We start from the raw sequence: 27,972 nt of genomic DNA on the forward strand, positions 1-27,972 counted from the left end.
TAGGCATCTAGAAAGCTGTCTGCTGCCTCAGCCATTTTGTTCCGCGTCTTGCAATCTCTTTCTCGCAGGAAAATCGCTAGACGAGTTTGGCAGTTCCTCATGAACTGTTCGGCCACCACCAGGTCACGTAGATAATTGTACGTCGTGGCCGTTCCCGACACCTCGACCCATCGATCGAAAAGACTTAGCAAGCGCTGCGTATTACTTCCCTGTTTCTTTATCTAGCGGCTTACTCTCACGAAACCTTTCGCGATAACCCTCTGCTGTGAACCAAAAATGTTGGAGCTAGCTTTGCCTTATCGTAGTCCATAAAATCTGCTGGAGACAACCTACCGAATACACGGAGAGCCTCCCCAGTCAAACACATACTGAGTGCTGTAGCCGATTTTTCCTTAGGCCAGCTGTGCCCTTCTGGGATACGTTCAAAACGTTTCAGGTAAGAATCCAAGTCATCTCTGCGATCGTCGAAAGGCGGGATCAACTTGCGTGGGCTAACCGCTGCTGAGGGCCCTGGTGCAGGTTTTCGATTACCCCCACCAGCTTCTGCAAGCCATAATTGCAGCTGCAATCTCTGCTCTTCAGCCTCTGCCAGCGACTTTGCATGCTCGCGTTCGGCTTCACGTGCAGCGCGTTCCTTCTCCTGCTCCGTGGAAACCCACGAACGCAGCTCGGAATCTCTCAACCCTATCTTTTCGTCTAATTCAACCAACTCCTTTAGTGTTGCCATCGTCTATCTTTACAGACTCACGAAAGAAAAGAAAAACACGGCTTCGTCCTGTCGTGCCGACGCCAAATTGTCGCGAATCGGGTGGACGCGTCCCCGACTGCTGGAGGGGAACGCTTTCGCGTGCAGGTTCGAAGAAAAGAACACAGAAATCAAACAAAACAAAACGAAGCCGTGTTTATATTTTAAAAGAATGGAGCCAATGAAAGGAACGAAAACACTAAGGGAAACACACGCTAGGAACGCGTAAAACACAACAGATAAAAAGGAGAGAGTTCACCGGGTACAAAGCGTCCCAGATGGTGCGGGAATGCCTTGCAGGCAACACAGACGCGGGTTGGCGAGTTGCGATGCGTCGCCGGCGCCGCGTTCAGGGAGGCGGTTGTAGAGAGCCAGGAGATGAGGAACGGAGAGGAAACGAGAGACGCTGACGAACTCCTGTCAGCCGCCCCCAAGAACTAAGTAGCTGCAGCAGGAAAACTGTAGCCAGGTTCTGTCGACGGCGTTCCGCAAACACCGTAGGCTTGTGCAGCCTATCCCAGGAAGCCGTGGCAGCAAAGTGGCGATCGCAGTAAGCCTGCGTCGTTAATTCAAGGGAGGTCCACGGCAGCACAGACCCGAAGTCTGACGGCTGCCACCTACACGCTTGAATGAGGCTTAATGATCTTGCGTCGATGATTGAAGGGAAGCCACCGGCAGCTCGGATCCAACGTCCGACCGCTGCCACTTCCACGCTTGAACGACCAGACTTGTGCTGAGGTGTCTTCCTCAACACCTCGGTTTGCTGACACGTAGCTCTACGCTGCTCGTGCCTGCCTCGCGCCCACCACTCGCACGCGCCCACGCGCAACGCGGGGCTGGCACGTACGGCGCTCCGCTGTCCGACGCACCACTGCCGACTCGCCGCGTTCCAAAAATCCCTCACCACTGTAGTGTGCACATCACACAAGCCAGCATTGATAATGTGTTGTCCACGATAGATCGGTTTGGTATCGTTTCTGGTGCTTAGGTGAATCACTCCAAAAGTACTGGCCTATGGTTTGGATCATGGGGCAAAGCTCTGTCCCTGTACGATGGAATAGAATGTTCTTTTGTGCCTCCTAAATATCTTGGTGTCCTATTTCATGCTTTTAAATCCAGTTGGCATTACTAGAGAGAGCAAGTTGCGGCCGTTGAGCGTTATGCTTAGACGTTTGTCCCGCATCGGCTTTCAATTTTTGGTCGGGTGCAGGCTTGGAACACCTTTCGGACAAAAAGAATTTGTTACGTACTTCAGGTACTTCACAGCGCCAGACATTACATTGAGGGTTTCCTTCGTATATTTGCGACGTTTATTTCGTCTTCAAAATTATCGCCCAAGCAGCGTGATAACCTTATCAGGCCTGTTTGTGCAGGAGGACTGCGCCAAGAGCACCTGTGTGTGAGAGAGTTGGTTGCCCGTTTCTTCTCTTTTTCGTGATTTTGCACATTAGATTATTAGAGCATTCTTGCAGGTCATCTTCATGACTCTACTTTTCAACTTAGTAGCTTCGTGAAATTTTTCTAAATGTCACCATTACTAGGCTTTATGCAGGAAGTTTATGCCTCCGTGGATTTTTGACAATTAGGTTTTCAAATGAGTACTTGAGTAACACGTTCTGCTGGGCGAGTTTGTTCATCTTGGTAATACAAAAGCTTTTAGCGCAAAACGACTAAGACAAGACGGGGAAAGAACAGGGACATGCGTGTCATTGCTAAAACATACACGGGTTATCGGAAGAGGCAATGATGAGGCCTCTCGGGTGGTGACAGAGGCGTTCCACATCAGGAAGAAGGGATCTTTGTGTGTCAGCAGCCCCTCGGTGAAGTTGCACTCTAACGAGTACAAGTTTTTAGATAGGATTATCTTACAAGATGTGTGATCAACAGCGTCGCCTGGCGTGTGCGCATGTACGCAGTCTTCGAAATGTGAGCAGATTCTGTATTGGAAGCAGTGTATAAAATGGCTGTTTCTTCTGGCAAAAAAAGCGCTCCTTTGTGTCTTTGTTCTGTCCCCGTCCTTTCTTAGTCGTTTTTCGCTAAAAGCTTTTGTATTACTAAAATGAGTGCTTATATTTGGATCGGGCAAAAATTTCTACAGGGATTTGATAACGAGTCTCTTCCCGCCCCCACGGTATCGTTCCGTCTACTGTGGGCTCATGGTTCATTGTTTTAAAGCGAGTGCGTAAAATGCCAATTTCTCCTTGCAGTAAAACATTTTTCGATAAATTACAGACCGCAACTCTACCTGTGAAAATGTCGCTCAAAAGGAAAAGCATTTTTGTGTCTTCTGTAAACTGGCGCTTGTGCAATGTGCCTGAAACAACTGAACATTGTTTTATAGACTGCAAAGACGCGATTTTGTTTTGGGATGTGTTGCAGAGGACGCTACAGAAAGATTTTCTCCTAAATTCCTACAGTGTGCGCTACCTTGCTGTTTACCAACCTGACTGAAACCCTATGGTATGATTCTACTGATTGGACTTCTTAGCCTTTGGAAAACGCGCACGCAAAGACCGCAACGTTGAACCAGTTGTTTCGCCCAGAATTCATTTTACCCGAAGGTTGCGGTAGGTAACGGACATTTACAAAGAACTGGACTTTTTACCGGATTGGTTTCCTCTCTGATGCGCTGTATATTTTTGCCGGCCTTTTATGGCGGCCTTGTTTGCTTAATCTTTTAGGTCTCTTAGGTTGTTTATCATGTTTATGCCACGTAGCGCCTACCTTGGGGCTCTGGTAATAGTTCTTTTTTTTTGTGTATATACACACACATATATCTGTATATATATCACTTCTGTGCATAACAATGCAGAATAGATACCATGAAAGAAAAAAAAGACCATAGTCTAGTGGTCTCGGTGAGCCGCGGTTTCAAGTCCCAGTCATGGATATTGATTCAATTTCTTTTTCACTTTTTCATGGTTTGACCTCTTACTCAGCTAAAGCTCAAAACTATTCACCCGGCCATCGCGGCACGAAGCCACGTAGGGAAGCTTCCGCTTCAAAAACTATAATGTTGGAAAACGCATGAGGCAGATGGCGCTGCTTGCGTCTTAAAAGGGATGTTTCCGGGAAGGAAACATCCGCAGATGTTTGCATTGAATCTTGTTACCGTTTGTTGACTTAGGGCCAGCGAAGTCGCTAATGTCAGGGTGATTATAACTGATTCCAAATCGTAAACTGCATCGCAGGCAGGGTGTCTCCCGAAGCAGTCAAAATTCTGGCGGCTGGTCGGAATCTAATCTGGAGTAAGGCCCACAAGGGCCTGGGATGAGACGAGATAGCGCATACATTGGCCCGAGGACACACACAGTGCGGTCTCGTCGAGGAGGGAGCCTCTTCAGACGGATGAAGAGCTGAAAAGGTACCGAGATATTCTTAGCCATTACAGATCCGGAAGACAGACACTACATCGAGCAAACAAAGGCCTCAGGAAAAAGGAACATGTCTTATGGAGGAAGTTACAGGTGGGGGGTTTTTCCCAACCCACTAGCACTAAGGAGATGGCATCTGGCGATCCATGACCCGAGGTGTAAACCCTGCAACGGAATTGTAGACATGATCCATATAGTGTGGACATGCCCTAGCTACAACGAACCAGAGAAGAATATAGAGTCCTGGCAGCCTTTCATGGCCAGCCAGCAAGAAGACGACCAAAAGCAAGTCACCCATCTTCCTGGACACTACTGGGTACCAAGCGATCCCGTCCTGCGGAACGGGTATGAAGAAGACGGTGGTGAGGATTCAAGTATTTAATGCCCTGTGATTCCTTGACGGGTAAAAATAAAGTTATTTTATTTTCTTAATCAAAACGTTTACAGGGCACACAGATGTAAACACTTGAGGCTCCCATAGCTATCGCTCTTAAGGGAACACTAAGGCACTGTTGTGGAGAATTTATATCAGAAGAGGAGAATACGGACTTTCTGGGTACTCATTCACGGAAAAGAAATCACTGCGTTGTTTGAAAACGCGACAGAGAACGAGGCGTAGGAGTCAGTCTCGTCCTCAGTCCCGTCTTCAAAAAGCGCTGTTATTTCTAATCCGTCAATGCCTCTTTGCACGTCGTTTGTTTAGTTTGTGTTTACTGCGTTACTGGACACCTCGACACACAAATCAAAATCTGCAAGAATCGCAACGCCTAAGGTTTAACAATATGGTTTCCATGACATGACTTAGTTTTATATTCGAAGAGGAGCATCGTGGTAATTGTGGTACTGCAAATTTTCGAGCTTGACCACCCGTCAAACGCAACCGTTCTCCTCCGCCTTTCACTAAGCAAGCATAAAGAAATGCTGTTGGTCGCATATACCCCACTGGAGGCTTCATGTCCTTAGCTCGTGGACAAAACCCAACAAAGGCATGAAAAGGAAGTGTAACAGGCCCAAAAGTAAAATATTCTGCGGAAATCTACGATGGATCGCGTGGATTGTTTGAGACGCAGGCCAGTAAAATACCACGTGCCGCAGTGAAAACAAATTCAACAGAATGAGATAAAGAGGCTCTGAAATTCGGAAGCGCCAGTGCAGGCTGTGTGTCAGAAGAATAAAAGTGGACTTGTTAAATGCAATACAAAGGAACACTGAGGCGCGTAGTTACCTAAATGTGGCTGAAAAGCCATTCTTAGTTCTTAGAAACGAGACAATGAAATGAAGTGTCTTGCTTCAATAAAGGGTTTTTTGTGCCGGGATCCGCTCTGAGGATTTGTTAGAAAAGTAAGGTTTAGGAGTAAGTGGAAAAAACAGAGGTGGTCGAAACTACGTCTTTCCATGCATTGTTTTCTTGGGAAGTCTTTTTTAGGAGAAATAATTTACTCTATAGTCCGTAAAGAAGGGGCTTCGTTCGGACAGTATGTCTCAAGGCTGAAGTACTCCTCCTGCGCAAACGGTTATCAGATCGGGCAAATGATTATTGATAACATACTGCTGGAGGCTACATTAAAGATAGGATTTTAACAACTGAAGGAAAATGGCCTGGAAGCCGTAATGATTTCAATTTAATAAAAGTTTATTATTCTTAGTGGTGTCTAAGACCTTGAAAAAGTCTATAATTATGCCTAAGGCGCATATTTCTTGCTCACACACGTCACATATTATTTCCTTCTGTGTGAAGATAGCCGTCTCGATAGAGCGCCCTTTTGTGCGTTTGTGATTACTTGGTGTTCTTCACCCAAGAACGCAATACTTTTTTTCCGACCTTTATAAAAAAGTTACAAAATTGAAATAGCTCTATAGTTAGAGAGTTCGCTTTTGTCACCGCCTCCATGCAAATTCTTTACCTTTCCAGCCTGTAATTGTCTCGGAAAAATATCATGCAAAAAATTAATACTTAACTTTAAGGTCAAGTACAGTTAAATTGGTATTTCAACTGGGTCGAAAGTTCTAAAAACTTCATTGGCATCATTTGGCCTAAGAACGCGCTGTAAAGTGTCGTTGGACCTAAATATTGCACCCAGCTTGAACCATGAGTACTGCTTGCTCGCGAATATAGACTGTATGTGTATTTGTGTATGTAGACTGAAATAATTCTCTCTAATTCTTACGTGAATATCATGTGGTGCTATGAGCGTGAGATTCGAGTAAGGGCTTAGTTGACCAAATGTTTAGGGGAATCCCCCAAGGTGGAGTAGATTTGTAATAAGGGAGTAATTACTCATTGACGTCCACCCAAGCGCAGCCATACGGCTACAAAGGAAAGCTATACAGCTTTCTCAGAAACATCGTAGTTAAAGAAAAATTCGTCCTGGTCCGGGGTTCGAACCCGGGACCACCGCTTCACCAGAGTAGTCGCTCTACCTTTCCTTTGCAGCCGTATGGCTGCGCTTGGGTTGATGCTGTGGAGGCCAGTGTTGAGGTCGCCCAGGAGGCGACCACGGCCACGTTTATTTGAGGCTGCCTTAGAAGAGGTAGCGACAGAGCAGCAGCGGCAGCGTCCGGCGAGGCCGAAGTCCAGAGCGTTCTCCTGCGCGTGTCCACCGCTTCGTCGTCTTCCGCGTGCCGAAGCGGTGGCGCTACAATGCCAATGGGTAATTACTCCCTTATTACAAGGGATTAGTTATGGTGTCAGAAAGTGGGCACTTATAGTGCGCTTACGACAACCGATTAAGCTTTCAGTCATGATTGTTGGTAAAGAAAACATCTAGTAACGTCAAGGAATGGTACTGAATGCAGAATTCAACCTAATCGTAGCAACTGGGACTCCCTGCTTCCATTTGATACCTTTCTCCGAGGCTCCGCTGCAGGCTTAGTCCATTTTGTTTGCGCGCCATTCTTTTGCGCCACGGAACCCTTCGTGTTCTCCCCAGAGACCACGGCAAGGCTTTCCTCTACACCATCTTGGAAAAAGTTCTTCATGCCTATAATCATCATTATCATCATCAGGCTGATTACGCTCACTGCAGGACAAAGGCCTCTCCCATGTCTCTCCAATTAGCACTTTCCTTCGCCAGTTGCGGCCACTGTATTACCGGCAATTTCTTAGTCTCATCCACCCATATAAATTTCTGCGCCCCCAGCTACGCTTGCCTTCTCTTGGAATCCACTCAGTCACCCCTAAGGACCAGCGGTTATCTTGCCTTCGCATTACATGCCCTGCCCAAGCCCACTTCTTCCTTTTGATTTCAACTAGGATATCATTAACCAGCGTTTGCTCTCTCACCCCTCCGCCCGCTTCCGATCTCTTAACGTTATACCTATTATTTTTCTTTCCATAGCTTGCTGCGCTCTCCTTAACTTAAGCTGAACCCTCTTTGTTAGCCTCCACGTTTCTGCCCCATTGGTGAGAACAAGTAAGATCCAGCTGTTGTATAGTTTTCACTTGAGGGATAATGGTAAACTGCCATTCATCATCTGTGAGAACCTGCCATATGCGCTCCACCCCATTTTTATTCTTCTAGTTGTTTCGCTCTCATGATCCGGATCAGCTGTCACTACTTACACTAAATAGACATATTCTCTTACTACTTCCAGCACCGAACTGCTGCTCTCTTCCTAGTCTGTTGAATATTACTTTGGTTTTCTGCATTTAATTTTAGCCTCACCGCTCTGCTCGGCCTGCCTAATTAATTGATCGTGCTTTGCAGTTTATGTCCTGAGTGGCTTAGCAAGGCAATGTCACCAGCGAATCGCAAATTACTTAGGTATTCTCCATTAACTTTTACCCCCAGCTTTTCTCTTTCAGACCGCGGAATACCTCCTGTACACAGGCAGTTAATAGCATAGGCAAGATCGTGTCTCCCTGCCGGACACCTTTCCTTATTGGAATTTTGTTGCCGACTTTATGGAGAACTATGAGAGCTGTGCAATGGTTATATATTGCCACGTATCATTGTAATGTTTGTTCGTTCACGCTCAAGGCTGCAGGAAAGGGTTGCTATCACTTTTGTTCGTGGCGCGAGAAGTGACCAGACTAATCTCGATTGATCGCAGCCATGAAAGGCTGCATCTAGGTTTTTCTAGATTACTGTAGATAATCTTGTCCTGTTATCTGGAAGTTTCCTTGCCGCCTTTAAATTGAGCGATGCCGCGAGCGGCGGGCATTCGTAGTTCGACGACCGACGAGCACGTTTGTTGCTTACGCCGCCGCCGAGTGATTCAGTTATTTTGCGGGCGCAAGTCAGCCCAAATAAAGAGCTTCCTTTCCAAGACTGGCTGGTGTCTTCCTGACCACTGGACTGCCGTCACTACAACGTGACATCTGGTGGAGGTGCGGGGTAGCCTCCCATGTTCCGGACACCCCCTACAAGTCGTGACGCCAGCCCTTTGAGTCATCTACCGCAGGACCTGAGTCCAGTCCACCGCGCAAGCCGACGCCTGCAAGGGGACGAACCTGAGTTCGGGATTCTGCCGGACCCTACCCGGAAGCGAAAGCCAGCAGCAACATCTACCATGAGCTTGCCCCAGGCGATGACTCCAATCATTCTTCAGCAGCCCCGGGTGCCACCAACCTTCGACGCTTCGCCTGGCGCCGACCCCGAAGAATGGCTGGAGCAGTTCGACCGTGTGGCTATCTTCAACAACTGGGACGATGCCACGAAACTTAGGTACGTGTTCTTCGCCTTGGAGGGACCAGCAAAAGTCTGGTTTGAGAATGAGGAAGCTAACCTCACGAACTGGGAAACCTTCAAGGAGCAGCTTCTAAAGACCTTCACGAACGTCGTGCGAAAAGAGAGAGCCCAGCAGCTGCTACAGTCTCGCATACAACACCCAAACGAGACCGTTGCAGTGTACACTGAGGAGATGAAGCGTCTCTTCCGGCGTGCCGACTCGAACATGAAGGAAGAAGAAAAGGTCAAGCTGCTTCTGCGAGGAGTTAAAGAACAACTCTTTGCCGGCCTTGTACGGAACCCACCGAAAACCGTGGCGGAATTCATAGAAGAGGCCTCCACGATGGAAAAAACTCTTGACGCCCGAGCCCGCCAATATGAGCGCCAGCAGCGCGTATTTTCAGCAAACTGCCTGGACGCCGCTAACAACAATAACCTGCGGGAGGTTATACGCCAAGTTGTACGAGAAGAGCTCCGACGATTGCTGCTAAATGGAACGCAGCCGCAGGTTACATCACTTACTGACGTAATCCGGGACGAAGTTCAACAGGCCTTGGGTGTGACGCCGACACCCACGCAGCCTCCGCAGCCCCCAGCCATGACTTACGCCGCAGCTGTGCGCCGTCCTGCACCTCGACGACGGGACCCAAGCCCCTATCGCCCTCAGCCAGCTGCGTTGGACCGCCGCCCACCCGCCCCAACCCGCCCGTTCTACGAGCGACGCGCGCAGCCGAGGAAATGCGACGAGTGGAGAACTCCCGACCAGCGCCGCCCACTATGCTTCCACTGTGGCGAAGCCGGTCACGTCCTCCGGCACTGCCCATACAGAAGACTGGGCATCCGAGGGTTCTCTTACGACGCTCCACGACCCCGACCCGGCCAGCGACCAGCCGAAATCGAGGAGTTTTTGCGTCGGGAAGAATACTCATCGCCGAGCCGCCCGTCACGTTCCCCGTCGCCATCGTCCCCGTGCTTTGTTTCTCCTAGCCGAGGTTATGCCATGCGTGAACGCTCCCCCAGCCCCCGAAGGTTAAACTAAATAAAGCAGCCTCTGGAGGTGAGGTTGCTTCTAAGCGCAATGACAAAGATCCTCCATCGACGAGTACTCAAGACCATGCCTCAACTACGACGACAACACCGACGACGACAACACCGACGACGACAACACCGACGACGACATCACCGACGACGACATCACCGACGACGACAACACCGACGACGACAACACCGACGACGACAACACCGACGACGACAACACCGACGACGACAACACCGACGACACCGACGACGACGACACCGACGACGACGCGGCCAGACTTGAAGCTTTTACCGCTGCCAAGTGAAGTAACGTCGCAGTACGCCCACCGCAGCCTCACTACTCGACGAAGCCGAGATCGGACACCGAAGACAACGTACAATACCAGAACGCGAACAAGTGACCTTGAAGTTACGGTCGACGGTCACGCGGTTACTGCCTTGGTGGACACGGGAGCTGACTACTCTGTCATGAGTGGCCCACTCGCTGTCCGACTCAGGAAGGTAACAACAACTTGGGCTGGCCCGGTGATCCGCACCGCAGGTGGCAACCTGATTACGCCGTCAGGACGCTGCACCGCGAGAGTTACTGTAAATGGGAGAACCTATGCGACAACCTTCCTGATCCTACAGCAATGCTCGAGGGACGTGATTTTGGGAATGGACTTCCTGAACGAACATCGGGCGATCATCGACCTTCGATCTAAGTCGATCAAGCTTTCCACGGAAAAAGCCATACCTGTTGCGACGAGCGCGACTCATCACGTTGCCTTAAACGTCCTCGATGAAGCATTGAGCGTGCCGCCCCGATCAAGTGTTGTCGTCGGCATAGGTACTGGAGACATCGAAAATGCCGAAGGTGTTATCGAGGGGAACACCCAGTTACTCCTGGATCGAGGATTGGGCGTCGCGAGGGGAGTCGCCGAAATCCGAAATGGCCGAGCCCAGGTGTTGCTAACCAACTTCACCGAAGAATACCGGCATCTAAACAAAGGTACGACGATCGCTTTCCTCGACGAGCTGGCAGACATCAGAGACGTATTTGCCCTACCCGACCAACCTGCAGAACTATCTGAACAAGGCCATCAACCCACGTTCGACATCAACCCGGCATTACCCCGGAGCAGACAAGACCAAATACGCAGTCTTCTTCAAACGTACACCGATTGCTTCTCATCAGCATCGAATGTGCGACGAACCCGGCTTGCCAAGCACCGCATTGTCACAGACGAACACGCACGACCACTGCGACAGAGCCCCTACCGCGTATCGCCGTTAGAACGCCAAGCTATCCGCAAGCAAGTTGAGGAAATGCTTCGTGACGACGTCATCCAGCCATCGAGGAGCCCCTGGGCAGCACCGGTCGTCCTAGTGAAAAAGAAAGACGGCACCCTTCGCTTTTGCGTCGATTACCGCCGCCTGAACAACATTACGAAGAAGGATGTCTACCCCCTCCCCCGCATCGACGATACACTGGACCGGCTGTGCAACGCTAAGTACTTCTCATCGATGGACCTGAAGAGCGGTTACTGGCAAATTGAAGTCGACGAAAGAGATCGCGAGAAGACTGCGTTCATCACGCCAGACGGACTCTTCGAGTTCAAGGTGATGCCATTCGGCCTCTGCTCTGCCCCAGCGACGTTCCAGCGAGTAATGGATACGGTGCTCGCAGGCTTGAAATGGCAGATTTGCCTAGTCTACTTAGATGACGTTGTTGTCTTCTCCTCAAGCTTTGAAGACCACCTCAGAAGGCTTCGGATAGTGCTGGAAACGATCAAGTCTTCAGGCCTGACACTGAAACGAGAGAAGTGCCACTTCGCTTACGAGGAGCTGCTGTTCCTTGGTCACGTCGTAAGCAAGGATGGAGTTCGCCCAGACCCCAAGAAGACGGCTGCTATCGCAGAGTTTCCACAGCCTAATGACAAGAAGGCTATACGCAGATTCCTTGGATTATGCGCTTATTACCGGCGATTCGTCAAGAACTTTTCGCGCATCGCTGAACCTTTGACCCAACTTACCAAGGCTGACGTGCCTTTTAAATGGGAAAGGCCGCAAGAGGAAGCTTTCAACGAACTGAAGCGCCGCTTACAGTCCCCTCCTGTGCTCGGGCACTTTGATGAAAACGCCGAAACCGAAGTTCATACCGATGCAAGCAGTGTGGGCTTAGGAGCGGTCCTCGTTCAGAAAAATGGCAGACAGGAGAAGGTTATCGCGTACGCTAGCCGTTCACTGTCGAAAGCCGAGGCCAACTACTCGACCACCGAGAAAGAATGTCTCGCCATTATTTGGGCCACGTCGAAATTTCGCCCCTACCTGTACGGACGACCATTCAAGGTTGTGAGCGATCACCATGCTCTGTGCTGGCTAGCCAATTTGAAAGATCCCTCCGGCCGCCTTGCTCGTTGGAGCCTGCGCCTTCAAGAATTCGACATAACTGTAGTCTACAAATCTGGCCGCAAGCATTCCGACGCAGACTGCTTGTCGCGAGCCCCCGTCGACGCAGCACCGGAAGAGGAAGACGACGACGCTTTCTTAGGACCAGTAAGCGCGACCAGTTTCGCGCAGCAGCAGCGCTCGGATCCTGAGTTGCAAAGCCTGGTTGATTATCTGCAAGGCAAGACCGCATCGCCTCCCCGAGGGTTCAAGCGCCAACTGTCGTCCTTCGTCCTTCACAATAATGTCCTTCTGAAGAAGAACTTCGCACCCAACAGGACAGTGCATCTTCTTGTCGTGCCCAAAAATCTCAGGCAAGAAATTATGCAGGCATGTCATGATGAGCCGACTGCAGGGCATCTCGGGATTGCTCGCACGTTGCACCGCATCCAGGAGAAGTACTATTGGCCGCGGCTAGCTACCGACGTTTCCCATTACGTGAAAACATGCCGTGAGTGTCAACGACGCAAAACGCCTCCGACTAGACCAGCCGGACTCCTGAACCCCATACCACCGCCAACTAAGCCCTTTCAGCAAATCGGGATGGACCTACTCGGCCCCTTTCCTACTTCATCATCAGGTAACAAGTGGATCATCGTGGCCACCGACTACATGACCCGCTACGCCGAAGCAAAAGCGTTGCCTAGTGGTACCGCAACAGAAGTTGCGAAATTTTTTGTCGAACAAATTCTCCTCCGACACGGCGCACCCGAAGTACTCATCACAGACAGAGGAACAGCATTTACAGCGGAGCTGACGCAAGCCATTTTAAAGTACAGCCAGACAAGCCATCGGAGGACAACTGCCTATCATCCGCAAACCAACGGACTCACAGAGCGTCTGAACAAGACCATCGCAGACATGCTCTCCATGTACATCGACGCCGAACACAAGACGTGGGACTCTATTCTGCCCTACGTGATCTTCGCCTATAATACTGCCACCCAGGAGACAACCAGGTTTACTCCATTCGAGCTGGTATACGGCAGGAAGCCCACGACAACACTCGACGCAATGCTCCCGCACGTTTCCGACGAAGACAACCTCGACGTCGCCGCCTACCTTCATCGCGCCGAGGAAGCCCGAAGACTTTCACGGCTTCGCATTCAAGACCAGCAGCACACCGACGCCCGACGCTACAATCTGCGCCGACGAGACACGCATTACAAGCCAGGTGATCGGGTTTGGATATGGACGCCAGTTCGCCGCCGCGGATTGAGCGAAAAGTTGCTGCGACGCTACTTTGGCCCGTACAGGGTTCTCCGTCGCATCGGTGACCTCGACTATGAAGTCATCCCCGACGGCACGACAGCATCTCAGCGACGCCGCCCACGCCCGGAAGTCGTACATGTCGTACGCCTGAAGCCATTTTATGAACGCTAAAGGACTCGAAGTTTCATTCTCCGTGTTTATTTTCATTTTAAAGCATCGAGACGATGCTTCTTTGGAAGGGGGGTAATGCCACGTATCATTGTAATGTTTGTTCGTTCACGCTCAAGGCTGCAGGAAAGGGTTGCTATCACTTTTGTTCGTGGCGCGAGAAGTGACCAGACTAATCTCGATTGATCGCAGCCATGAAAGGCTGCATCTAGGTTTTTCTAGATTACTGTAGATAATCTTGTCCTGTTATCTGGAAGTTTCCTTGCCGCCTTTAAATTGAGCGATGCCGCGAGCGGCGGGCATTCGTAGTTCGACGACCGACGAGCACGTTTGTTGCTTACGCCGCCGCCGAGTGATTCAGTTATTTTGCGGGCGCAAGTCAGCCCAAATAAAGAGCTTCCTTTCCAAGACTGGCTGGTGTCTTCCTGACCACTGGACTGCCGTCACTACAACGTGACAATATCTTCCAATATTTTCACGTAACACTCCTCTACACCCTGAATGCGCCATGCCTGCCCGACTTCTGAGGTTTCTACTGACTCGAATTCTTCCTCGAATGAAATGAACGCTATATATAGGGGCTGGTTATAATCTGCGCATTTCTCCGTCCCCTGATTGGTAGCGTGGATATGGTCTATTGTTGAGTATCCTTTAGCCTGCCTGCCCCATCATTTGGTTGATTGAAGTCTAAGCTTGTCCTGACATTATTAGCGATTAGCTTTGTAAATACCTTGTAGGCAATAGACAACATCCGCTACCACCCCCAAACCAACGGCCTTAAGAGCGCTTCCATCGGACGCTTCCGAACATGCTTTTCATCAATATTCAACCTGACTATACCAACTTGGACCAAGTGTCCCATTTGTTACCTTTCCCTACAATACTGCGCTACAACGAAGAGCCTGTTACCCGCCCCTTTCCCTTGTTTTGGGCCACATCCCTACCTCCGTCCTGGAGGCATCTTTCTTCTCTGTCCCCTTCCCTCTTCAGCACCCATCACGAACAATTCACGTCTCGCCTTACCCAGTGCCGTGAACCTGCGCAATTCAACACAGAAGCTTCCCAGGCCTCCTGAAAACTCCGCGATGGCCTTACCCAACATGCCTTTCTTTTTTTTTTCCCTAGTTATGAAGTTCTGCTCTGGACGCCGGTGAGCAGTCCAGGGTTGTGTAAAAAGTTTATGAGCCGCTATATTCCTCCCTATAAAGTGCTAGAAACAAACTAGTCCCGTTAACCATCGTGGCGCTCCCGCATTGCCTGTTACGGACCGTCGCTGTCGTGGCATCTAGATGATCCACGTGTTGCGCCTCAAGCCCTTTGCCTGTCACCCATCATCCCTCGAACTCGCGACCAGAATGGCTGCTGTCGTCCTGATCGTGGCAATAAAGCCTGCGCCGGGCGTTCCCAAACTCGCGATATTTACGCACAGAAGCCATTTTACGCAGCAAATCTGGATGTTGTCAAGATCGGTCTGAAGTGGATTAACATCGGTTATGTTGTTAATAGGGCAGTAGATCAGACAGTTATCTGCGGATATGCTGATATTGTATATGTTATTCGGAAGATCATTAGTATAAATTAATAATAAAAGAGGGCCGAGCACTGTGCCTAGTGGTCCATCTCAAATAACGGGGGACAAGAGGGAGGAGCCATTGTTCGTTTGTACGAATTAGTAACGGTTGTTTAAAAATTAAAGGTTAAGTCTTTGAGGGACAAGGACAAAAAAGAGAAGTTTGTGGGGTGCTGTATCGAATGATTTTTCGGCATCCAGAATCAAGGCCTCGACCGGGGTGTTGGTGTCAATGTTACAGCTTTTATGATTTATAAATTGGGCTAGCTAAGTGTCGCAAGAGAGTCCCCTGCAGAAACCGTGCTCGTTAAGAAAAAAAGCTTGGAACTTTAAGAAATTTTATTATGTGTGTGTAACTATGTGCTCCATCAATTTTGACGAAAAAGGGGCTTTAGTTACTAGTATATAACGGATTACTTCTTTTTGAAACTCTAATGACCTTTACATATTTCGAGACTTTCGGAACAGCACCCGATGAGAGCAACTGCTGAGAAATGCGCGTCAAAATGATCTTCGTTCTAAGTTTAATGTCTTTGGATGCTTTCGATTTAATACCATCTGTAATAGCGGAGGAAGTTAACTTCAGTCAATTAGTTTTGCAATGCCCCTAACTTTGAACGATATTGCAGATATAGTTGAGTGATCGCAAGGAGGAAAGTGAGGTAGTTGATTTCCTGGCTGTGAGGTAAATACGGAACTGATAAGTTGTCTTAAGAAGATGCCCAATTTATTGTGCTGAGATGGCATTGTCATGGTCGTCTCGTAACGATAAATTTTCTTGGGATTTGGGGCTTACAGAACTTGGAGAACTGCTTGGGTTCTTACAGAACTGCCTGGGCTCAGTGCGAAACATGTTAGGTAAAGTCAGTGCGAAAAATGAATGTCAATTTTCTTTGCAGGGCTTTGAAATTACTTTTGTGCTGCGATATTTTTTGCCATGCACTTGGTGTATTAACGTGCTTAGCAGTCCGGAACTGTCGCTTTGTTGTTGTTAAGGTGCTTTAATGATGTTGAACAATGGTGAATGGTCTCGCTTAGTAACGGTGATGCTGAGAATGTAAGTTTGTACTGGGCTATGCATCTCATTTTTGAACATGAACCAGTTAGCTTCAACACCTCTTTGTGAGAAGCCAAGTAAAATGTGTAATAAAAATTGGCTAGTTCTTCCTCAATAGCGTTGTAGTTGCCTTAGTCTTAGAGTTGTTTTCTTCATTGTTTTTTTTAACAAGTTTATTGGCTCAGGGCATCATTGGGAGAAGGTATTAAGAAGGATTTAGGAACGATTAAAGTAATGGGAATAGGTGAACTGATTTCATGAAGTTCAGAAGTGAGCGATAGTATGGTCCCTCAGCCCAGGTAATATATGAAGCAGGGTTGCGCGGTGAAAGACCAGCTGCTTTCAGGTGCCTGATCCTTGTAGGCTTGAGAGCAGGGCAGTCCCACAGTAAGTGGTGAATGCAAAAGGATCGGGTTTCGACGTGAGCAACAAATCAACGATATCAGACGAACGACCAGTCTGTCTAGTTGGTTCATAAATAAGCTGAGATATTCCTAGCGTTAGGAATGCATTTAAAAAGTCGCTTTCGGTGTTGTAGTTCGATAACGTTTGTGACAAATCTGACCATACTATTCCAGGAAGGTTGAACTCACCCACTAGTACAATAGGAACGTGAGGATGTAAACTGGTAATTTGCTGAAGAGCTTCGTGAAAGCGCATTACGCAAGTTCGTTCCTGTTCTGGCGAGTGGTAACAAACTCCGAAAATAAATTGCGGGTACGATGCGTTCCACAATAGGAACGGTATTTCTAAAATGAAGGAATATTTATAACAGAACACTGCAGTTGGTGGCGTGCAGCTATTAGTACTCCGCGGCAAAGCTTACTAATAAGGTCGCGACGAAATAAGTTGAAGTTGGGGAGACAAGATGACAGCTCGCTATCAGCCGTTGATGGGTTTAGCCAGGTTTAGGTCAAGAGGAGTATGTTGCACTCGGTTGCATTCAGAACATGAGAAAGTGAGTCACGTTTTGGCATGATACATATAACGTTACCTTAAAGAAGGTAAATGGGGGTGCGATTTCTACAGAGGTGTGCGAGAGCATGCCATTTTAGCTAAGTATTGAGTATGCTAACCTTTTGTGAAGTGTGGTCGAAAACGTACATGGCATTGTCGATAGCCAGTTGATTCTAGCTGACAGGTTATCAATTTTCTGGCTATTTTCAGTAGCGAGGGCTTGCATATTTTCGACGTCGTTTTTTCAAAGAGCGCAAGGAAGAGCTATCATTTTTTATCTTCGTTAGTCTCTCTGTTATGCCTTATGCACTTTGTCGTTTTCGGTTAGTTGGAAATCAACTCACGCTAACTCTATTATGAGGGTGGCTTGTCCGCTTTGTAGTTCTTGCAACATAGCGATGATATCGAAAGACTCTTGCAGAGATAAAGAACAGCTGTTTGGTCTAGGGTTTTCTTCGATGTCACCAGTCAACGGTAAGAGTAACTTGTTAAATGCATCATGAGGACGTCATTATTACCGTCATCATCGTTTATTGGACTCTTATGGAACCTTTACGGGGTACTACATAAGGGTCATCCTGAGTATCTACTCTTGAACGTCCTGAGGTGAAACTTAGGACGTCTTAGGCTTGTCTCGGATGTTTGTCTCTGTCGATACATCAATGCGTTCTTGTAATAGCAACGCTTTCTGAGGTAACTGTCGTGTCCGGTCGCTGTGTTGAATGCAGCGAAAGACGCACACGGTACTTTTAGACTTCGTTTATTTAAAGCCGATGAGGGTGCGACCAGCGTCGACCGAGGCAGGAGCCGAACTGGCCGCCCGAAGAAAGGAGGGAGTGGAGAAGCGCCCACGGAAGGGAGTGGCTTCCCAGAACAGGAGGAGGGTGCGGGGGCGCACCGTGGGGGGGCATCTGGTGACAGCGTGCGACGAGGGGCAAGCGGTCGTTAGGAGGAGGATTGAGTGGTCGTTAGGAGGAGGATGCGAACTGTCGTTAGGAGGGGAATGCGAGTGGTCGTTAGGAGGGGGCGCACACACACAAAAGCAATATGGGGACACAACACTTCCTTCCCCCTTAGAAAGTTGCCTGGTATCGTGCAGGGGGTCGGCGCTCACGCGTGGAGGCGCGCTGGCTTTGTGCGCTCGGGGAAGAAACACTTGTAGGCTGGCTGTTGTTCGCTGTGTCTCCTGGGTCTGTCCTGGGCGAAGTCTCTTCTTCCGGGAAGAGATGCCAGGCTATGTGGGAAGATGGTGCACGTGTTCTCTCCGCTGGCGGACAGCTCTCAGACGGCGTCGTAAATCTACGCAGCTGGTTGAGATGTCGGCGTGCTACTGTGCCATGTATGTTGACGAGCCAAGAGCGCAGGCCTATGCGTCTGACAATTGTAGCTTCCTCCCAGCGTGGCTTTTTCAGAAACTGTCGGGCGAGGACGCGCTGCCCCTCATTAAGCGTGCCGCAGCGCGGAATTGCTTTTTCTTCCCGGAACGTCTCTGCCTTTGGCTCGGGGAGGATGGCTGTGAGCTGGGTTCGCATTTCACGCTCGAACATCATTTTCGAGGGGGTCTCGCCTGTTGTGCTCTGAACCGTCGTGTGCTGCTTGAAGAGAAAGCGCGCAAGGCGGCGCTGCAGCGAGCCTGTCTGATCTCTTTCAAGGGCGCGTTTTAGCTCGGCTACGTAGCGCTCGGCTTGTCCGTTTGTCGCTGGGTGGTAGGGGGCCGATGTAACTGAGGAGATCCCGTTGTCGCGATAAAACTTGAGAATCTCCGCAGACACAAACGGTGTTCCGTTGTCCGACACTACCTTGCGCGGCAGGCCGAACGTTGCAAATAGTGATCGGAGGTTGTCAATGACTGCTGCCGAAGTCGTCTGTCCCATTTGCCTTATCTCAAGCCACTTTGTGTAGGCATCTACGACCACAAGGAAAGTGCAGCCCTCAATTGGTCCTGCAAAATCAATGTGCAGTGTGTGCCATGGTGTGTCTGGCTTTTCCCATTCTGGGACAGGAGCTTTCGGCGGGGCGCTCCGGCTGCTCTGGCAAGGCTTGCATTCTCGCACCACTGTTTCGATGTCGTTGTCAATGCCAGGCCACCACATGTAGCTTCTGGCACACTTTTTCATTGCAACGATGCCCCGATGTCCGGCGTGGATGAGAGACATAGCTTGTGCGCGTAGTTCTCTCGGCATCACAACTCGGGACCCAAATATGATGCAGCCGCGATGGGTGCTCAACTCTGTAGCTCGCCTGCGGTAAGCGTCGAAGTTGTCCCCTTTGAGTTTATGCACGTTGCCTTGTTGAACAGCTGTGTAAACTAGCCGGAGAGCTGCGCACTTCTGCGTAGATGCTGCAACTGTGCCTGCTGTAAGCGGAGGTTCTGGCAGTGCTTCGAACATCAGAACGTCTCCTGGTGGAAATGGTTCGTCAACAGTTGCGTCTAGTGGCAGACGGCTTAGCGCATCGGCGTTTTGATGTTTACCAACCATGTTCTGGCTCGGCGTCTGGTGTATGCCGCATATCATCACGCCTAGTGGAGAAAACCAGTTTCTCCCTAGAAGGCTTGATCCTGTGCCCTTCACAACAAGCAGAGGTAGCGTATGGGTCTGGCCGTTGTAGTTAACCTGCACGTTGGCAGAGCCCAATAGTGGCAGATTCTGTCCTGACCACGTTCGCAGGTGCGTGTCCTCTTGTTGCAGGGCGGGTGCGTCAGATGGCCATGAAGTTCGGAACGTGTCCTCACTGATCAGAGTACAGGCTGCGCCGGAGTCCACCTCGAACTTAATCAGCTGGTGATGTACGCTTACTTCTGTAAAAATCTTCGGTCGCGTGCCGAGATTCATGGTGTTCAGGTCGTACAACACAGATGGTGTTGCTGATGTTGTTCCATGGAGATCAGATAGCGGCGTATTCTCTGAGGCGTTGACGCTGTGATTAGGCTGGGAAAGTGACTTTATCTTGGCAAGTCTCCGTTTCGTAATGCATGCTCTTTCGATATGCCCTCGCTTGTGGCAAAAATTACACGTGGCTGACTGGAATCGACATCCCTGGGGGTTGTGTTGGTCGTCACACCGCCAGCAGCGTTGTGCCTTTTTGACCGATTTTACAACAACAGAAGGCTTGCGCACCTGGTTGCTTGTCTGGTGTACCGGCTCGGTGTTCCGGCGAATCCCTCTCTGCTGGTGACCGGCGCTCTCCGCTCGAACGGCGATGTCGTAAGCTTTGCTGAATGTGAGGTCCTTCTCAGCGAACAGGCGCTGCTGCAGTGACTCGTCACTCAGTCCGCACACAAATCTGTCGCGTAACATCACGTCCAAGGGAAGCATGGTGGTGTTAGCAGAAGAAGCTGCGTCTCCCTCCTGCCCGGTAGCTGTTGTCGACAGCGTTCCAAAATTGCAGTCGGCAGCGAGCTTCTTGAGCGCGGCTACGTAGGCGCTCACAGTTTCTGCTCCCAGTTGATCTCGTCGTTGGAAGCGAGCCCGGCTGTAGACCTCGGATGGCCTTGGGTCGTAGTGCTTTTGCAGCGCTTTTACGATGTCGTCGTAAGACACTGCCGCTGGTGTGCTTGGCTGAATAAGGGCGCAGACAGTATCGTAGGTCTGCTCCCCGCACAGCGTCAGCAGGTTGGCCCTCTTCAAGGCTGGGTCTGTGATGTTGTTAGCTTCAAAGTAGAACTGAAGGCGTCCAACCCACGATGACCACGATGAGCCGTTGAATTCTGGTATCTGATTGGGAAACCCTCGCGTAGCCATGGCTTGTCAATAGCGTTGCGTAGCGCGGGTCGAATCCACTTTCTCGTCGCCACTGTCGTGTCCGGTCGCTGTGTTGAATGCAGCGAAAGACGCACACGGTACTTTTAGACTTCGTTTATTTAAAGCCGATGAGGGTGCGACCAGCGTCGACCGAGGCAGGAGCCGAACTGGCCGCCCGAAGAAAGGAGGGAGTGGAGAAGCGCCCACGGAAGGGAGTGGCTTCCCAGAACAGGAGGAGGGTGCGGGGGCGCACCGTGGGGGGGCATCTGGTGACAGCGTGCGACGAGGGGCAAGCGGTCGTTAGGAGGAGGATTGAGTGGTCGTTAGGAGGAGGATGCGAACTGTCGTTAGGAGGGGAATGCGAGTGGTCGTTAGGAGGGGGCGCACACACACAAAAGCAATATGGGGACACAACAGTAACAATCTGGGTTTTATAAGCTAGGAACGACAAAGATGAAGCACTAGTATCGCCAGCCTGGTACACCTTTGAAAGCTAACCACCGCTGCGTCAATACAGTTCTTCATGCGGGCTTTTGAGGCTGGGCAACACTGTCATATTCATCCAAACTGACATCAAGGACTCTTTTTCCCTCTTGATGCGAGGTGTTTGTGTTCACTGGCGAGGAGAAGATCCCCCGCGTGTAGAAAAAATGTTCTCAGAATTGTGCGCGTTTTTTGTACCAAGAAAATATTGTTACGTTGCCCGAAAGGTTAGTCACAAGCAAGGGCGACCGGCTCAAATGTGGCTGGCGCGTTGCATAGGCCAAAAGGCATTACTTTGAACTGATATAGCCCATCAGGGGTCACAAAAGCGGTTTTCTCACGGTCCTTCTCATCGACGGTAATTTTCCAGTAGCCGGAACGAAGATCTACGGAGGAGAAAAATTTGGCTCCGTGCAGGCATTCACGTAGCCAAGTATGAGAATACACGGCAGGGGATAGACATCCTTCTTAGTGATCTTATTCAGGTGTCGATAATCAATGCGAAACCGCCATGAGCCGTCCTTTTTCTTCACTCGTACCACTGGAGAGACCGAGGGACTGTGGGATGGTTCGATTATGTTCTTGGCGAGCATTTTTGTGACCTCGTTCTTCATGACCATGCGCTCGGCGTGGGAGACACGGTACGGCCTTCGGCGAAAGGGAGGGGCATCGCCGGAGTCACTGGGGTGCTGCACAGCGAGAGTTTGGCCCAGTGAGGTGAGGCGGAGGTCAAAAATGTCGGAAAACGACTGGAGAAGGTCACGAAGCTAAGAGGTTTGGGCGAGGCGGAGATCGGTGAGCATCGTGGTTGTGAATGCGTCCGAGGACAGCAGAGGTGACCGCGGTGAGTCTGGTGGGTCGTGATCAGGAGAGGCATCTAATGTAGCCACATGGCAGTGGGCGAGTGGGGACAACGTAGCGACGGACATGCCGGCAGGAAGCAGCTGGGAGGAGAAGCCGAAGTTCAAGAAAGGTAGAGACAGGTTGTTGGCTGTGACGGTGGCGATGGTATGGGGCAGGACAACACTGCGGGTCAGTGCGAGGTCAAGGATTGGCGCAACGATGTAGTCACCATCGGGAACAGGGCGACAAGGCGTGAGGGAAACGAAAGATAAGGCTTGAGAGAGCAGGTGGGCATAGTCGGGGCAGGTCAACCGGAGCGATGAGTCGATGGGGTCAGGATCGAGTTGGGGAAGCTCAAGGTGAAGGACACCCTGCGAGCAGTCAACGAGAGCAGAATGATCCGAGAAAAAGTCTAAACCGAGGATGAGGTCATGGGCGCATGTGGTGAGGGCGGTGAACTGAACCGGCGTACTGTGGTCACCGATTGTCACACGAGCGGTGCACAGTCCCTCGACAGCAGGCATGGCACCATCCGCAACGCGCACTCGGGACGTTGCAGGCGTAAGGACTTTGCGTAGTTGACGGCGGAGGTCAGCACTCATCACGGAAATATGGGCACCGGTGTCAATAAGGGCGCGCACAGGAACACCGTGAATTCTAACGTCTAGTAGATAGGGTCGAGTCGTCAGTAGAGGGTTTGAGGTCCGAGTCGTTGATGCAGCGTCACCTCTGGCAGCTGCATCACTTAGTTTTCCCGATGAGAGGGACGGCAGGACGCAGCAGTCGAAACACGAGGCGACTGCGGTGAGCGTGAGCGGCGGGCTAGCGGCGAAGGCGAACGGGAGGACTGTCGTGAAGGTTTATCGGCGGCCTCAGACGTCTCGGATGGGCGGCGGGGTGAAAAGCGGCTAGTATAGTTTTGACGGTAGTAGGAGGTGTTGCGCGGGGGTGACGTCCAGGGGCTGCGGCAGTGGCGGGCAATGTGGCCGATCCGAGAGCATTGAAAACAGATTGGGCGGTCGTCTGGCGTGCGCCACTCTTTCGGATTGTGGTAACGCCGTGGTGAATAATAGGTGGGACGGAAAGGAACGGGAGGTGGTTGTTGTGGAGACGAGTTTCCGATGGCGCACAGAGCCGGAGGGAGGTTGAGATGGGCGAGTTCTTGCCGCACGACAGCCTGAATAAGCGACACGGAAGGCAGTGGGTCCTTAGGTGTGGTCGATGACGTTACCACAGGGGCCAGGGCTTTGAGTTCACGGCGAACAATTCTTGTCACTGTGTCGGTGACAGGAGGAGAGTCTGAAGGCACTTGAGTTTGAAGTCGTTGGTCCTGGCAAGAAGATGTAGCGGCTGTGTTTGGAAGTCGAGAAAACTGTTGAGAAATGGGGCGACTTTTGACTTGTTCAAATCGGCGGCACTCCTTGATAATACCGTCAACAGTTGTGCAGTCTTTGCAGACGAGCAGATGAAAGGCATCGTTAGCAATGCCTTTCAGCACGTGGCCCACCTTGTCGGACTCGCTCATGCTGGCATCGACTTTGTGGCAAAGTGCCAATACGTCCTGTATATAGGCCACGTAACTCTCCGTTGGCGACTGCGCACGAGAAGCAAGCCGTTTTTTCGCAGTGATCTGCCTATCGTCAGGACTTCCGAACCGTGCTCGCAATTTCTCTTTGAACATACTCCAGCTTGTAAGTTCTTCTTCGCTGATTTCAAACCACACCCTCGCCGTTCCATTCATATAGAAAATTACGTTAGCAAGCATTAGCGTTCGATCCCACCGGTTATATGCGCTTACTCTTTCGTAAACGATTAACCAGTCGTCCACATCGGTGCCATCGTTTCCCGAAAAAGTACCAGGGTCACGGGACGAAGCCATGACCACGAAAGGAGCAGCAGAAGTGGTCGGCGACTCGCCGGGTGGGGCCATGATAGTAGTAGCGCCGGTTTGACGACCGCTTCGGAGCTCCGTGGTACTGACGGCCGACGTCCATGGCAGGCGCAGGACACCAAAGCTCCGGGACCAGGATGGCGATGAAGGAATCCCAGCACCTCCACCAAATGTAACGTGGCGGCCAGCCGAAGAATGAGGCGTGGTGAACGATGGACAAGAGATGACCCAACGGCCGCTGGCCCAGCGCGAGCGCTCCGTCCCGCGCCACTGCCAGCTTCGTCGTCTTCGTCACAATATTGCCACGTATCATTGTAGTGTTTGTTCGTTCACGCTCAAGGCTGCAGGAAAGGGTTGTTATCACTTTTGTTCGTGACGCGAGAAGCCACCAGACTAATCTCGATTGATCGCAGCCATGAAAGGCTGCATCTAGGTTTTTCTAGATTACTGTAGATGATCTTGTCCTGTTATCTGGAAGTTTCCTTGCCGCCTTTAAATTGAGCGATGCCGCGAGCGGCGGACATTCGTAGTTCGACGATTGACGAGCACGTTTGTAGCTGCCCGAGCTCGCCCAGACCCAGCGAAGTTTTTTTTCGGCGCTGGCTTCCTGAGAAGTTTCATCGACAAGTGCAGGCGGGCCCCGGATCCACTGCGACCCGGAGGTTCCGCAACCAGCCTCCCCCGCCCAGGCGCCGTGCCTTTGCCGGTGCTCGGGCAAACTGCGTGAAGTTCGTGCAAGCAGCAGCCCAGCTGGCCACCCGTGACGTCATGGGAGGCCCGGGACCTGCTGCCCCTCCCGTGTTCCGTGCGCCGCCCCCAAAGGCGCACTGTTTTTCATTTACAGTTACTTCCGACGCGACAGCTGACGACATCGTCGACGGCATCGAGTTGGTTGTCGGCCCGAAAGGGCTAGAGAGCCTCCAGCACCATGGAGGCATGAAGTTCTGTGTCGCCATGGCCTCGGCTGCGGCGGTGGAGAAGATGCTCGTGGAAGGCGCCTTCAACGTGAACGGCACTTCCGTCCCAGTAGCCTGCGTGGGTCCTGCCGTGGTCCACGTGACGGCTTTTCGTGTGCCGCTGTTCGTGGGAGACGCGGCGCTGGCAGCGGCACTGAGCTCCTACGGCAAGGTGCTTGACATCACCCATCCCGTCCTCAAGGGCCGTCGTCACGTCGGCAACGGGACGCGCGTGGTCCGGATCGAGATGAAGCAGGCGGTGCCGAACTTCTTGACCGTCCAGGGCCACCGCGTCATGTTTGACTACCGAGGCGTCCGGAAGGTGTGTTCCCGCTGCGGGCAGGACGGCCACATCGGCGCGGCGTGTCGAACGCCGCGGTGCGCTCGCTGCGAGGTGTTCGGCCACGACACGGCCGGATGCGGAGCGGCTTGCAGGCGCTGCGGTGGAAGCCACGCCACAGCGGACTGCCTGCGACCACGGTCCTATGCGGCGGCCGCCGCCTCGAGAAAGGAACCGAGCAAGGACAACGTGGTCGCAGAAGCGCGGAGCACACCAACTGTCCGGACGCCTGTTGCCGACGCGGACCCTACGACCAGCAGCCCGAGGGAGCCCGAGCCCACCCCCGCGACGGAGGTGCCCGTGAAGGAGCAGCTCGAGGGGACGCCTTCAAACGAGGTGGAGCCGTTCGGTGCTGTTTTCGCGGAACCCTTGCCGCCGCTACCCCGCACAGCTTCCTTCATCACCGAGAGCAGCAGCGGCGATGAGTCGAGCGTGGCGTCGGGCGACCTGGTGGACGTACCGGACAAAGTCACGCCGCTTCGCCTGATAGGCGACTTGACGTGCGGCCAGGTGTCAGGAACGACGACTCCTGGAGGTGCGGACGACGCGCGCTTCCCGTCACCAGCCAGCCACACCCTCCCATCGGCGACCATGGCGTCGGCATCGGCTTCAGCTGCGAGCGTCGCCAAGACCACGCAGCAACCGGTGAGCGAGGCCACAAGCGCCGACGGCCCCGAAAACATGGACTTTTCCCGACCAGACTTCAAACGTGCCCACCCCCAATCATCGGAATCCGAAGGGACTGTTAACGAACGTTCTAGCAAAAAAGTGCCGCGCGCGCCAAGCGCCGCCCATGGCAGCGCTCTTTAGGTTGTATGCTATGCCGTCGGTGCTCTTGGCAGTCATGGCGGTTGTGCATCTCCTCTCCCTGAATGTTCGGGGATTTCAATCCGTAGACAGACAGAGAGAGGTGATGCACTTTGCCAGGGCTAGGGGCGTCGACATCCTGTTTTTACAGGAATGCAACTTCCGTACTTCACTTGATGTGCTGAATTTCACCACCCGGTTTTCTGTTTTTGCTTATTTTTCGTTGACTGATTTTCATATGTGCGGTGTTGGTGTCGTTTTTGTAAACCCCTGCCTGCGCGCGGGTGCTCATTGCACTTTCGGGTTGGACGGCCGCACTCTTGCGGTCGACTTCACACTAAACCAGCGGCGGGTACGTGCGTTGGTTGTATATGCGCCAGCACGGCGGACTAGTAGTTCTGATTTTTTTGAGCGCCTCGACTCATTCCTCCTTGATCCCTACCCCACTTTCATCGTCGGTGACTTCAATTGTGTACTTAACATCGACCGTGACGTCCGCGGACAGGGTCACGGTCGCCGTTATTGCGGTGCCCCCGCGCTCCGCGATCTCGTGACTCAGTTCCGCTTGTCTGACGCGTGGGTGCAGCTTCACGGGGACGCCTTTGGAGCGACGTTTGAGAGAGCACAGTCAGCGAGTCGGATAGACAAATTCTATTTTCCACCAGAGCTCGCTTCTTTTGTCGTTAGCTGCGACGTTCTCGCGTTCCCTGCAGGCACGCCGGTGATTTCCGATCACCACCCCTTGTCAGTCAGGCTCGACTTTGGTGAGGACACCCCACGTACTCTTACGTGGCGCATGGACACGAGCCTACTGGCGGACCCGGAAAGCGTGGCGTCGCTGCGTACGGCGTTGGCAGCATCGTGCAAGAGCTTCGTTGCGACTGATTCATGGGACACACTCAAGGCTCGTTGGCAGGCAACTCTGGTGGCGGCCGGTCAAGACCGCAGACGCCGGGTAACTCATGCACTGAATGACACCCTCAAGCGCATCCGTATAGTGCAAAGGGGAGCACCCTTAACCTTTGCCATGAGCGATTACCTGAGTCTACTTAAAGCACGTTACCACGTGTTGCTCTGCCAGTCATCACGGGAAGCTAGTCGTGCACACCAGCTCGGGCGGCCGATATCAGACCCGGCTGTGCTACGACACGTACGCGCAGGCACGGCAGAGGAATTCGCTCCCGCTACTGTGCCTTTCGTGACACTCCCAGACGGCACCCAAAGCAAAACCACGGCCGATATCTGCACGATCTTCGCAAGCCACTTTTCGAATCTGTTCTCTACGGACAGTTGGCTACATCTTCAAGATGGTTATGACGGGCTTCTAGAAAGTTTTTTTGGAAACTTGCCACGAGTAGCTGAAGAATTGCATGAAAACCTTTGCGCACCAGCCACAAGCCAAGAGCTGCACGCCATCCTGCAGAGTATGAATGCAGCTTCTGCCCCGGGTCCAGACGGCATTCCAACAAGTTTTTATTCAAACATTTTTTACGAGATCCAAGGAGCGCTCCTGAAGATGGTCAACGGCTTCCTCGCGGATGGGTTACGTCCAAACTCTTTCCGCGAATGTCGCATCATACTCATTCCGAAAGCGGGCGGTGACCCCTCCGACCCGCAAGCATGGCGGCCCATAAGCCTCTTAAACGCAGATTACAAAATAGTCACATCTTTACTAAACACAAGAATGC

The 27,972-nt window shown here is 51.5% G+C and overlaps 1 protein-coding gene across 1 annotated transcript; it reads right to left on the minus strand.

Moving 5' to 3' along the window:
• Positions 1-23,035: 23,035 nt before the first annotated feature.
• On the minus strand, positions 23,036-24,220 carry LOC149327401 (uncharacterized). The gene has a single exon (XM_089564860.1). The coding sequence runs from the start codon at positions 24,218-24,220 to the stop codon at positions 23,036-23,038; it is 1,185 nt and encodes a 394-aa protein (XP_089420986.1).
• Positions 24,221-27,972: the final 3,752 nt, after the last annotated feature.

The sequence above is a fragment of the Amblyomma mixtum genome, chromosome 10, assembly GCF_055824585.1.
Source record: "Amblyomma mixtum isolate Tamu chromosome 10, ASM5582458v1, whole genome shotgun sequence".
NCBI lineage: Eukaryota > Metazoa > Arthropoda > Arachnida > Ixodida > Ixodidae > Amblyomma > Amblyomma mixtum.

Bases quoted from the DNA above. Each gene is read 5' to 3' on its own strand.
- LOC149327401 (XM_089564860.1), bottom strand. From the start codon at position 24,220: ATGGCCCCACCCGGCGAGTCGCCGACCACTTCTGCTGCTCCTTTCGTG.